The following is a 13,557-nucleotide window of genomic DNA, read 5'->3' on the forward strand; positions in this document are numbered from 1 at the left end:
AACACTTCAGTATGGGGGGCAATTCACACTATTAACTAGTTGTTATTAGCAAGCCTACTATTGGCATTTTGGCTGTTTATTAGAATTTATAAAGCACATGTTCTGCATGACTATACTCTACATCCCTAATCCCACCCAATATCTAAACCTAACAACTACCTTAATAACTATTAATAAGCAACAAATTAAGAGTTTATTGGGGGGAAAGTCGTATTTAAGGGGAATGATGCCTATGTAACTAAATAACACCTGAGGGATTGGTTAGAGAAATAGTTCAGCCTAAAATGAAAATGCTGTCACCATTTACTATATCTGTATAAATTACTTTGTTCTGGAAGAAATTTGGAAGAATGTCAATAACAAAACAGATCTCCCAATTGACTCCCATAGTATTGATTTTCCCTCCTATGGCAGTACATGGGGGATGAGATCTGTTTGGTTACTGACATTCTTCCAAATATCTGTTTATCAGAACAAAGACATTTTGACAGGTTTGGAACATCCTGAGGGTAAGTGAATGATGACATAATTTACATTTTTAGGTGAACTATCCCTTTTAGTATTTTAAAACCCAAAGACTTTAAATGTGAAACTGTGATGATTTACTTGAATGAATTTGGAGGAACTTAATCATACAATATGGAACAATAATAAAAAGCAACAAAGAGCCCCATCCTTAACCCCCAAATCCTAACCTCTAATGGTCCGAAACGTACAATTGAGATTTTCACATTTTTAGAGTCACATCATTTTTCACTTACTCTCGCTATAGTTAGAGAAGTTGAGGTGTGTTTGTTTGTTCACTGCATTTCAGTGACGGATGTTATATAAAAGGTAGATATTAAGCTGGATTAGTTTGAAACTGATAGATGACGCGCAAATTATGCCGGACATGAACCACACGCGGTAAATTAAACTGAGACATATGTCTGTGTTTTGTTGGCACGCATCATATGTTTTCTGAAAATGTTTATAAATCTTTTATAAATGTGACCAAACTTAGGACTCTGCGGATATTTGAAGGGTACGATTCTATTCTGTAAATACTCAAGATTAACATGAGATATACAGAAACGGAGTTACGGCCACGTTTATATTAGTTTATGCATTAACTATCATGAACTAATAATGCACAATATAATTTTTAGCAGGTATTAATCAGAGCTGGGTCTGGGGGGACTAGGTGGCATGCACCCCACCAGATTTTCTTGGGCACCTCCAAAAATATAAAAAAAAAGATTAAATTAAAAATTATTAAAAATTATTTCAAAATGAATTAATGATCTATCAATTTAATCAAAAAATTATCTTTGTATGAACTATTACTAGATAGTAATATCTGCCCAACCAGAATATATGATTGCCCATCAGTCAAGCCAGCCTAGTATAAAAATCCTTATTTTTGTCATTTACATGTATTCATGTAAGTTCACTGTGCAATAACTATTGCTGTTATTAATAATTAAGATTTATGTTTTTTTACATTAGCTATTGCATCACTAATTGTAAACAAATACAACATTTTAGTGTCCATTAGATAGCGTTAAAATGTTTTTACTGCCGAAATCTCCTATGTCGCGAAAAGTAACATCCTAAACTGATTCCTAACCAACTCCAGCCTCACATTACTGTCAAATATCAAATATTCTCTGATAGGCTGTAATTGTGCCGCTTTATGCAGCATTTTCAGCATGAAGAAACCGGAAACTTGACCTTGTACTTGGGAGCAGAGTGTGGGCAAATCATGACTCAATCTGGAGATATTCTTCCACCTTTTCGAATTTTCTTATTGGAAAAATGAGATCTGTAGTTGCAATGATTTAATGCTATTTGTACTATCAGCCTTGATTTCTGAGCAGCAGCCAAATTCGATTTTTATTAGAGAAAAGACGAAATTGAAAAACAGCCCATGATGCAAAACAGCTGGTCATCTAGCACTTTAGTATATCACTACACTAGACTGAGCATTTAAACAGATCATTTAAAACAGCAACCTAAATTGCATTAAAGCTTTTTAAACATGGAATCGAACCATGCTAATGCAATGTTTCTAGAAACTGAGCTACAGTACACAGGAAATCTGTCATCTGTCTTTTCTTACCGATATGGCGTAAACATAAATATGAAAAACACGACATTTTATATTTCTGAGCTAAATGTTTACATTGGACAGCTTTTAGTATTTGCATTTGAACGTTTGTTCTTTTGTTTTCTTAAAAATCGTCATGCAAATATCGCTCTAATAATGTCAAAACGTAAGAAGAAATTTCAGCTACACGGTATATCCACAATATGGTATGGCCGCTCATATCTTGTTGCTTAAAGATTTTTATAGGATGAAACAGCCATTATTAAATTTGTAAAAACAATCATAATAAGCTGTTTTATGTGCAGCCTTGGCATTCATTTATAGATTCGAAAGTAAAAAAGGGCCGAGGACTGGGCCTTGAAATCAACACACAGGCTTTTTACCTGATAAAAGTAGCCGGGCACTGTTGCTCTGTCTGGTCTCCCCTGTGTATCGATGCCGCGTAGTACAGCGATAAATATTCACCGCGTCCTCTGACTGCACATCCAGAATATACAAGGCCCCCGTGGATGTAATGAGATATCTTGATCCTGAGAAAGAAACACATAACAAAGAACAGAAACACCAGTTATACTTCTATCCACAATTAACTCTGTAACAATATTTTGTGCTATTTCATTAAATGTACCATATAAAAACAGATGTAAAACATTTATTTCTTTCGTCGGATACGAGCATCCACATGTGATGTCTCTTTGAAGCCGGCGCTAGCAGACCTGAGGGAACGGAGTATTGAACTATTGGACGTGACTGTTTTGCAAGTGAGCCGATCGCTCAGTCAGCCGCCCCGAGCTTTAAACAGAAAGAGCGTTTCAACCGCAGCCATTCTTACAGTTCACACAAACCAGAGAAACGTTACAATAACGATGGTAGATTCCTGCGGTCTTATTCGTTTATTCTTTTCCGGATCGCATTGCATACAGTGAAATGAGCGTGTATAAATGAAATGAAATGATTTTGATGTAGATGAGTACAAGATGAGAAATGTATGTTATGGGGAAAAGGGTTGAGGAGAGAGAGAAAACAGAGAGAAAGTCTGCAGCTTTTACTAGCATTGACCTAGTTAGAAATGAGAGTCCAGGATTTGATACCCTAGAGGGGGTATAGCTCCTAGTTTACATGCAGTCGTGTGAGACCTGCTACCAGCAATGCAAATAGAAAATGCATCTGTAGTTGTTCTGAAAAGGTTAAAAAAAGAAGAACTCACCAACCGAGCCATGTTGTGACAATTAGAAGGGGGATCCTTGGAATATACAGAAATACCTTAGCCTACGATTTAGTAACATAACCAAAATACTTGCGTTACAATCTGATTTATATATTTTTTTTAATCATTTCAAATGATTTAGGTGAAATTTAAGTGCATTAAACAAAGCTTCACCGGATTTAGGCTTTTTTGTATGTTGTACTCAAGTGCATATTTTCTAATTGGGATTATTGGGATGTTCGGTAATATGGAAAATGTACGATAGTGTTAATGAAATAACAATCCGTTTTGTAAGCGTCATTACATTTAAATATTAAGCCATGAATATCATGTAACACATTTTTTTGACTTTGTATGTAAACTACACTATTGTACAGCAACTAAAGTGGGGATCTTTAGCTTAACCATCACAATGTGTTCACTTACTAAAATCTGGTATGGAGTAAAAGATATTTAATTAAACACTCGACAAATTACCAATAATCTGTACTTTCTATTTTATTGCTTTGTAAATATTATATATTTGAAAAAGTTATTAAACTTATCTTTGACACTATAACGGTGACATTGGCTGAATGCATTTTATCACCATGATGCTACCATCTACCATGAAAAGATCTCATCAATTAGCGGCACATAAATGTGTACTACCGGCACAAGCCTATTTCTTATATTAATATATAGTTAATATATATAGTTTTTTGTCTGATGCATTTTTGTGCGTATTTTAAAAAAAAAAATCCCTGATTCCCTGGCTTGCCCTTTTGCAAATAATTTTGTCAAATAAATACGTTTTTCAGTTTGGTACCACACACGTTATCTTTTGATGTTTTCTTCGAAACAGTTGGCGCACTGTTAAGCAAATATTCTGCAATTGTCTACAGACATCACTTTTGGTCACTACAGTACATACGAAATATTTAGCTTCAAAACCAACAAACAGGAAAACGCCATTGGATGACCAGGAATTAGCTACTTATCCAAATGTGGACCTAAAGAGAAGCTCAGGATTGACCATTTAACAACATATTTAACCGTGATGTCTTCTGCCGATGCTCCACGTGGGTGACAGAAGGCTGGACAACATGTTCCCGACTAATCAATGTTAAATCCAGCCTCCAGACTGCCTGTTCCTCAAGGGATGAGAACACTAATCAGGATGATTAAGGTCAGAGTTCCTGGTTAACCCTGGACTTAGATTTCTCAACCGGTTCGCCGCATCCTCATGTCACCCAGGACACGCAAGAACATGATAATAATATATCAAATGTGCTTCAAATCGAGTGTCACGGAGGCATTCAATGACCAAAAGTGTGAAATGTCCAACAATCTGTCAAGATTGCAGTGTATATATTATGTTTCAATAAATTTCTTTAAAATATACAACTTTAAGTTTGTAGTAAAACCATAACAACTGCAAATTAACCATGGTTTTACTACAGTCACCAGCAAAACAATGGTTCAATTTGTAAATTCCTTATTGCAAAATAAATACACCTATAACCATATTTTTCTTTCTTTCAGTCTCTCTCATCTTCTCATCCTTTGTCTCTCATCCATCGCTCTTCTTTGCTCTTTATCCAGTGCCCCTCTCCGATTCTTAGCATGAATAATTCATTTACAGTGCAGCCCCAGAAGTGCACCGAGACACAATAACCTTTTCCATTTCACAGCCCTGTCCAAGATTTGTCAGAAATGACATTGAAAAACATCCAAGACATTCTGCTTGTAAAAATGAACTAAACGTCCATGAAGACGGAACAGACTGCGCATGACTCCATTTCAAGCATCTATGTGTGATTCACGACTCTGTTTGGGTTGCGTTTGTGCCTGTGCCATTCAACCAAACGGGCAGGCTCTCATATTTCCTCCATAAATTATACATTTTGTTGCAAACCATGCAAAAATGGCCAGGAGCCGCAGAAATGGTTCATCTATATTTAAAAAGGATAAATACGTTGCGCATGATGTGTCATATAAAATAATCATGCATGTTGAGTGAGGCTGATACCGTGTTCTCTCTGAATGACTGACTGTGGAAATTTACCCCTTTTACTTTCTTATTAAAGGTCCTCAGAAGTAAAAACAATGTTCGTCAATGTAATCTTTCTTCAAAATGTAATGGCGTTTATCACACCAACTGTCCTCCTTTTCGGATGATGACACCAAGTCGAGAGAGGCAAAGAGACTCTCAGACCAAGAAACTCTGCATAGTACTATAAGCTATAGTCTGGCCTATAATAACATTTAGTCATTTAGCAGACGCTTTTATCCTAATAACATGTTTGATCCATAATAATGTGTTTGCATATTTTGTAATGGCTAAATCGCAAAGCTATTAATGAAAAACAATTTGAGATCAAACAATAATGGTCGTCCTTAAGTGTTGCTAATGGTTATTTATGCAGTAATCTGAGTTTATGCAATCAAAGTAGATTATATGATGACAATTAACTCTAAGGGCCCTATTTTCACGATTTTAGCGCATGGTATAAAGCGCACGGCGCAGGTGCACTCAGGGCGTGTCCCAATCCACTTACTTGGTTAACGGCGGGAAAACGGTCGGGACGCCTGGGCGCATGGTCTAAACGGGTTGTCCTGATTCTCTTCATGAGTAATGAGTGTGTTTTGGGCGTAATGCGCAATAAACCAATCAGAGTGTCATCTTCCACTCCCTTTAAGAGCCAGTTGCGCTCGCGTCCATGGCGGATTCGCTATTTACACGGCAGAATTCGTAAGATCAAACACTTCTCCAGAAAAGAAACACGTCTTCTTCTGCGAGAGGCAGACCATCTACGGGATTTTTATCTTAATGTCCACGATAATAATGTTTCACATTGTAATACATTTTTTACAATATTTGGCATTATTGTGTGCTTCTGTGTGTAATAAGCAGAATGTACGAGCGCTGTGCATTCGCCTATAGGCGCATATTCCTAACGTGCTCTTTAAATAAATAAACAAAATATTTTCAGATCCTCAAAATAGCAACGGGCCAACAGTGCGCCTGAGCACACCTCTGAGCGCAAATGCATTTGCTATTTAAACAACGCGGCGCAGCAAAGGAAAATGAGATCTGCGTCGGGCTGAACCTAGCAAAAACACTTGCCATGCGCCTTGGGCCCAAAGGGTTATACCTCCACAAAACCCTCCTCAAATGTGGGTGCTGGTAGTGTCTTAGGAAGAAAATATCCAACCTGATCTCACAGGAACTCGTAACTGTTTTACTAGGTGGCTAATTTGTACGATTACCAGAAAAATAGCAATACTGAAAACACTGCACTGACAATATGACAGTGGCAGGATTTGCGATTCAATAAAAAAGCAATACTGGGTAACCCGGCTCTCATGATATTGTCATTGATGTTATTAGTGGAAGTGTGCAGGCTGAAGAGGAGAGCAAGAGCAATCATGACCCAATTACAGCGCTTGCTCAACTCCAGCAATTAACACATTTATATCAAATGAGTTCAATTAGTGAACCGGCTCCTCTTAAACTCGTGAAGAGAGAAGAGAATATTCTGCTGTGCTAAGCATTGGCTTTTAGTTTAACATAGCCGTCGCATACGGCAAACCAAACCGTCTCTGCTACCCCCCACCAAACGCTTCAGATTCATCATAGTTTAAGGGAATATTACTCTTAACTGAGGTTAAAAGACTGGTTTATCCTATGCTTGGTTTTAATTGACCTAAACCTTGGTTGCCATTAATGCACAGTGAACTGAAACATGTGGTCTTGTCTAGTCTTTTTTCTGATACGGAGCAAAACCATTTTTGAAGATGGATGAAGAGAAAGTTGAACATGTGAGAAGGTTCAACACAGAATATTGAGAGGTCGGATGTCTCATATGAGCTGATATCAGACGCACAGACCTCATGTTTTAATAGGGTCTGTTCTCAGTCATTACACTCGTACAATTCGATCAGCACTAGATAAGTATCAGCATCTGAGATCTATCTGTGCAGAGGAAATTAACACTGATGTAATAAGTTTCATTTGTCATTATTAGAGCGACACATTGACAGCTAATATCATCCAAACCCCCGTAATGTCCTTATGAACATGCCCACATGTGTCACTTTAAGAGCACGTGTGCCTCTCGGGTGGATACAGAAACGCGTCACTTTTTATTACCAAGGATGCCATATCAAAACTTGAAACTTTGAAATGGGCTAGTTGCACAAGATGGCGCCGGTTAGCTTTAGTAGCGCCAGGGTCGGCAGACTAAATTCCTGTCGTGAAACACTATTGAGTTGTTTTGGCTTTACAGCAATGTAAAGAGGATCTGTCATATCGCTGATGAATTGCTTTCTTTAGTTTTACCTAAAAACACCCATATTTGTAAGCCAAAATTCATCCTTTTCCTATACAGTGTTATACGACCGGAAATTAGTCTGCCGACCCTGGCGTCCCAGAAGCTCATCGGTGCCATCTTGTGCAACTAGCGAATACTATGTGTACCGTACATTTAAGAAAAAACTATCTTTTGGAACGACTTTCTGACATCAAACACAGGATTTCATCAACAAAGTTTTGGATCATTGGGTAATGTTCTTGAATATAAAACAATATGTCCCTTTTAAAAAGCACTTAAAAGGTTTGGTATGTTATGATATGGTAATACCACAGTCTTACAAACTATACCGCTTTCGACTCGTATGAGTACAAATGGGTATTGACGCACGCGCTACTGCAACATATTGCAATAGCTCTCCGGGCTACAGGATTAGGTTTTCCTTGAATCGTGGTACGCTGTCCCTCACGTACGCATAAAAGGGAACTATTCTTCATCCTTTATAGGGGTGAGCGCAGCTCATCTAAAAATATATGAATAACAACAATCTATTAAATTAGACTTATTCGTACGAATTTACAATCAATCCTCTGAAATGGAAAGTAGTTACAAAAAGACATTAGAAATGTTGGAGATTAACACATTTACTATATGTTTTTATCCAAATATGTTTTACTTGTTTATGTGCTCCCTGGGACTTAAACACACGACCATTGTGCTGTTAGATGAGCGCTTTACCAATGAGCTAAAGAAAGGGTCTACCAAGATTGATTAATATATTAGTTTGTCTATGCATGACCCTTATAAGACACATTTTAGAGAGCACAAAAAACCAACAACAAAGCACAAGAGTTCAAGATTCGTCTTTTAGCATAAAACTTGATTGATTCATTCGTTGGTAAATGGTTGATTATTTTACCATCTTGACCCAGCCCAACTGAGTAATAACGCTCAATTTTAGATACTTCGTGGTGCTTTTTACAGTTCATATGGGTAAGCGTCATAAACTCTGAAAAAAAGCTTCCAGAAGCTGACATAATTTACCTTGAAGAGGTTAGCAAGCCTATATTTGCATCTCACTTCCAGAACATTAGCGCTAACCTTCTGCTTTCCAGCATGATAATTATCATGAGCAAAAATATCTCTGACTTTCAGACGAGAAAACGGCGTCTGCAGCAACAGTATAAAGTGTTTTCTAAAACCGATTCCTGTCTCATGGGCCATAGGTCAAGGCCTATGGTGGTGGAGTGATATTAAAGTGGGTGATGTGTGACATTAACCACAGGTCACTTGCCGAACCGTACACCAGCAGTTCCAAAAACTAGTGAACTGCTTTCTGACCGCTACTTAAGTACTTAATTCCGCAGGGCAGTTCATACTGTATATAGACAATATTCATACAAAGCGTCAAGTAAAGCTAGCTGGTAAAATCTCTAAAACAGTTTGTCATGTTTAAATTTCAAAGTATATTTTAGAACTACAACTGATGGTATTATAACTTTAGCTTTCGTCATGCAGTGTGGGAAGTTTGGCCGCTTTCTTTGGCCAAGGCTCGCCCAGGAGGCCATATGACTGACATCATAAGTGGCCACTTTATATTTTTTTCGAGGTGTGGAAATGTTCCTGCAGTAACATTGACGGTGTACATTCACGAACGTGTCAAAAGTTAACAGCAACAACATATGTATGCCGTGATCTTCACATACTTTTAAGAATGAAGCGTTTGGTCGATCCTGATGAATTCTTAAAGCAGCTGATGTGAACACGACGGCTAACTACCACTTCGATCGGACGGCTTCGTGTTGTTTCTAGTTAAAGAACGCGACACACGTCTCCCAGAAATACTGTTAAATTCAACCAATCAGATGACGAATTTGGACGAGCTGAAGTATTTCCAGAAGAAGGTACCTTCTGCATCAGACGTTTAGCCATCGATCCGTGGCGTCTGATGCAGCCTAAGATCTTTTGGAGTGCTCACACAACACCATACTTTACTGCACATTTCATTGCATTTTCTTGTTGGCAAAATATGATTTAAAGGTACAATACTTACACTTAGGTCATTACAAGAAATATAAAAAAATGTGTTTTGTATGACGATGGTAGAACCATGTGCAATATCCCATCATATTCTCTTCACATCTTTGACTCGTATTGATTTAGCGAAGAGCTGGTGAAAGCTGCTATTTGGTCCAGGCTCGGTACAGGCCACAATGCCTAATTTCAACCTCAATTTCCTCCGAAATGAATGGAGGTCCACCCCCACGCTCTCTGGCTGCCTTTTAATTGGCCCGCGTTAGATTCGCACCATTAAACCACTGATGTTAATACAGCGCTCCCATTGGTCTTTTTTCTCTCATCCATTTGCTTTGGCAGAGGCCCAGACCTTTTTATCGCTCATTTCCACACAGCGTTTGCCATGAATATTCAACACTTTAGCTCTGTGATTCATAATACAGTGACATTTCCGTCTCGACGTCTCACATGCAAAGTCAATGGCGTTAAAGATTTTTGATGTGACCGGTTGCATTTAGCTCATTTCATTTAACGTGATGCTTTTTTAAGCTAATACACAACATCAGCAAGCGAATCAAAAACTAAAATAAATGGGAATGTTTTTTATGACCAGGCAATAATGATAATACTAGTAAACTAACCACAGAGTGAAAACCGTGTGCTGGGATTGATAGACGTCTAATTAGTCACCAATACATACTATTCCGAACGGCACAACCATTGAAATTGGCAAGTATCAGCCTCAGCGGTGCAAAGCCTTTGAAATGCTTCACATAAAATTCACAATGCCCCATACTCCACTACAGCATGTTGTTCAAGATGAAAGACTTGTCCGCAATCCCTGAATCTCTTGCACGAAACAGCGAGACTGCTCCAGCCGTTCCCCACCGCACACGTTTATTCTTTCTTCTGTCAATCCAACACTCATACAGTCAGGCACACAATATCTTCACCAGCATCATGTTTTATTGAGGCACTGTGTTGGCAGTGTGGACTTCCTCTGAAACGTAGCTTGTTAGTGCTTAATTACAGCCAGAAGGATCCATTTTGAGCAATCTGCGATCATTTCTGTGCCATTACCTCACCAAATCAGAGTCAAGCTGATGAGGACACAGCCAGCAATATCCCCACGTCCCAATTCACATACTATACACCCTCCATTGTTTTCAAAATTTGATATAGTAGCCTACATCCAAAATCTTGGTATTTTAAAATGTAAACCCTTAATGTACCCTGAACAAATTGCAAGTCCATGCACATTGTGATGGCTGATATTACCCACAACTCACTGCAAGAGTGTGGAGTATAGACGGTTTCATCTTAACAATATAAACAAACGTTACGCGCATGCGCACTTTTGTGAAACCAGCTGAACTTCTCATTCACAAACAATAGAGCGCCTGTAGATTATTTCTGATAACAATCAAAAGAAACCGAGAACAACCGGTACTTGGCTAAACTTGTCTCTCCAATATTCTGAATTTAGACTCCGCGCTCAACCAGTAGATATCAATGTACCATACTACAAAACTACTAGATTCATTCAACAAATTGTTTATTTAATAAAATGTACATATAACATAATTCAACAAATCGTTTATTTAATGCAATTATTATGCAAATTAATGTATTAGCATAAAATGGAAAAAATATAAATAGTTATGATTAGATACTAGCCAGACCGATAAACAAACACAGACCGAAAGTTAACTGCAGTCCATGCACGCCCGTCCGATGAAACGGTCTATAGCGACACTATACTGAGTTAAGCAATTTAACTATATAGTAACAATTACATAAGACATAATGAATTAAAAAGGTTTTTGATTTGTGTGATTGTTAACAGTCTTTATGTGCATCTGCCCTTATATATGTAGTTCAGAACGAAAATTCTGTCATTGTTTACCCGTCTGTTGTCATCATAAACCTGTGTGACTTCCTTTCTTCTGCAGAACACAAAAGAAGATATTTTGAAGAGCATTGGTAACCAAAAACCCCCGGTTCACATTGACTTCTATTGTAACAGGGTGAGTAAATGATGACAGAATTTCATTTTGAAGGCGAACTACTCCTTTAACTATATGGTTAAACTATAACTCTTTTTGCTTTATTTTGAAAATGAATCATAGTAGCCAGAAATGTACTATGGTCTCCCCCCAATATGCTTTGAACATTGGTGTTTGTAGTTTACAATAGTATTTGTAGTAACAACACTATGGTAAAACAATATAATCGTGGTTTTCACACCTTTGGTTATGGTTATTTTTTCCAAAACAACGGTCATTTTGCATTAGAAATGATGCAACATCCCAGTACTTCCATACTCCTTTGTTACTCCCGCAAACCTACTCTTCTGTAATAAAAACACAACAAACTTATACTAATAGTGCAAAGGATTATGAAGGTGAATTGAGGCACAATTTGTATCTCCATCTTACGCTTATTTGTAATCACAGCTCTTCAAATCCAGGTTTCCATTGAAAATAAGTCATTTTAACATATTTTATTTTAAAATATTGGTCCTTGTTTAACGCGAATACACTCTTTAGAAAGTCACCCTTCGAATGTCAAGTAAACCTGCCTGAAAATAACCTGATCTCAGTGGCGATTTCAAAACATTACTGTTCTTCTTGTGCGTCTGACATGTCAACCTCTGGTGGGAAAAACGGATGAAAACCAAACCCAAAGCACTATTTTCATCTGGAACAACCTAAAATCAAAGTGGGCGCCCTAACCGCTTCATACAAAAGCTAATTTCAATTCTTGTATAAAAATGAAAACTGACTTTGACCGTATGTTTAATAAGACATTTATTCTTAACTGCCCCAGGCTGATCTAATTACAATCTTGCCTCCAGCTATTTGGTTTGCTCTGACTGCGCTTTTTAACAGCGAGTGTGCCTTCCCCTGCATGCATTTATGCAAATCCCACCAGACCCTCGTACGCACACATTGTGCTTCAGGAAACAGTACAGAAAGCTGTCCGGCCCAGAATTCCTTCACCGGTCTGATCCAGAACCGGGACAGACACAGTAATGTGGATTTATCAAACCAAATTATCACTGTTTAATCTTTCATAGGCTCCGCGCTGCGCAATCTCTGTTTGTGCAAGGCTGCCATGAATTAAACACGGCCATCAAAGACTCATTTAGCATCATTTAGAGAGGCTGAATCGGTTGAAAACAAACACGTCTTAAACTGCGGGATTATAGCCACTACCCATGGGCGTCGCACCCGCTGCGAATCGCAGCTTTAATATTTAATATTTACAGTTTAATATTGGCTGTATCTATTACTGTGTGTGATGGTGACTTATTGCTCGGGGTTGTACAGCAAACATTTCATATGACTGAGGTGGGAAGCAAACAAGCAGACTCAAGAATCAACAACATGCTGTATTCAAAGCTGGAGATGAATTGTGTTTTCTTATGAGATTGCCTCAATAAAACAGCATTTGCCCAAACATTTGTGAATTTAGCTCCTCTCACAGTGGTGCCTTTGCATGGCTTGTATATCTCAGGTGTCCTCTATGAAAGTGTACAGTATCGACAAGATAACTAAAGACTATGCATGCTGACGAATCAAAACAACGACCACAGAAAACCAAAATAAACACATTTATTTATCACTGATATCAAACATAAACATGTTAACAGAAACGTTTTATGTTCTCAGTTTGTCGCTGCCTTGAGCCACGTTATGTGCTTTCTTTATAATTAACTTCTATGAAGAAACGCTTAAAGTCAAAGTAAAGTGACATTAAAAAAGTGTTCTGAGTTTGTCACACAACAGAAAACTGTGTTTTTAACCACCAGCCAAATTTGAACGGAGAACAAAACATCCAATTATATAAAATAAGTTATCAAAATCTTGGAAAAATAGGCAGGACACTCCCAGCAAGAGGAACAAACAGGTTTTCACATTTGATTGGGCTTAATACATGGCTGCAAT

The 13,557-nt window shown here is 37.9% G+C and overlaps 1 protein-coding gene across 1 annotated transcript in view; it reads right to left on the reverse strand.

Annotated features, from left to right (window-relative positions):
• dscamb (Down syndrome cell adhesion molecule b) overlaps nt 1-13,557 on the reverse strand; it is a gene marked incomplete at its 5' end in the record, with an annotated part of 95,545 nt that overhangs the window by 34,939 nt on the left and 47,049 nt on the right. The window contains one exon of the mRNA XM_079481533.1: nt 2,473-2,619. Coding sequence (XP_079337659.1) covers nt 2,473-2,619 — 147 coding nt within the window. The remainder of the gene's footprint in view (nt 1-2,472; nt 2,620-13,557) is intronic.

Source organism: Barbatula barbatula (genome assembly GCF_947034865.1).
Source record: "Barbatula barbatula genome assembly, chromosome: 19".
Taxonomy (NCBI): Eukaryota; Metazoa; Chordata; class Actinopteri; order Cypriniformes; family Nemacheilidae; genus Barbatula; species Barbatula barbatula.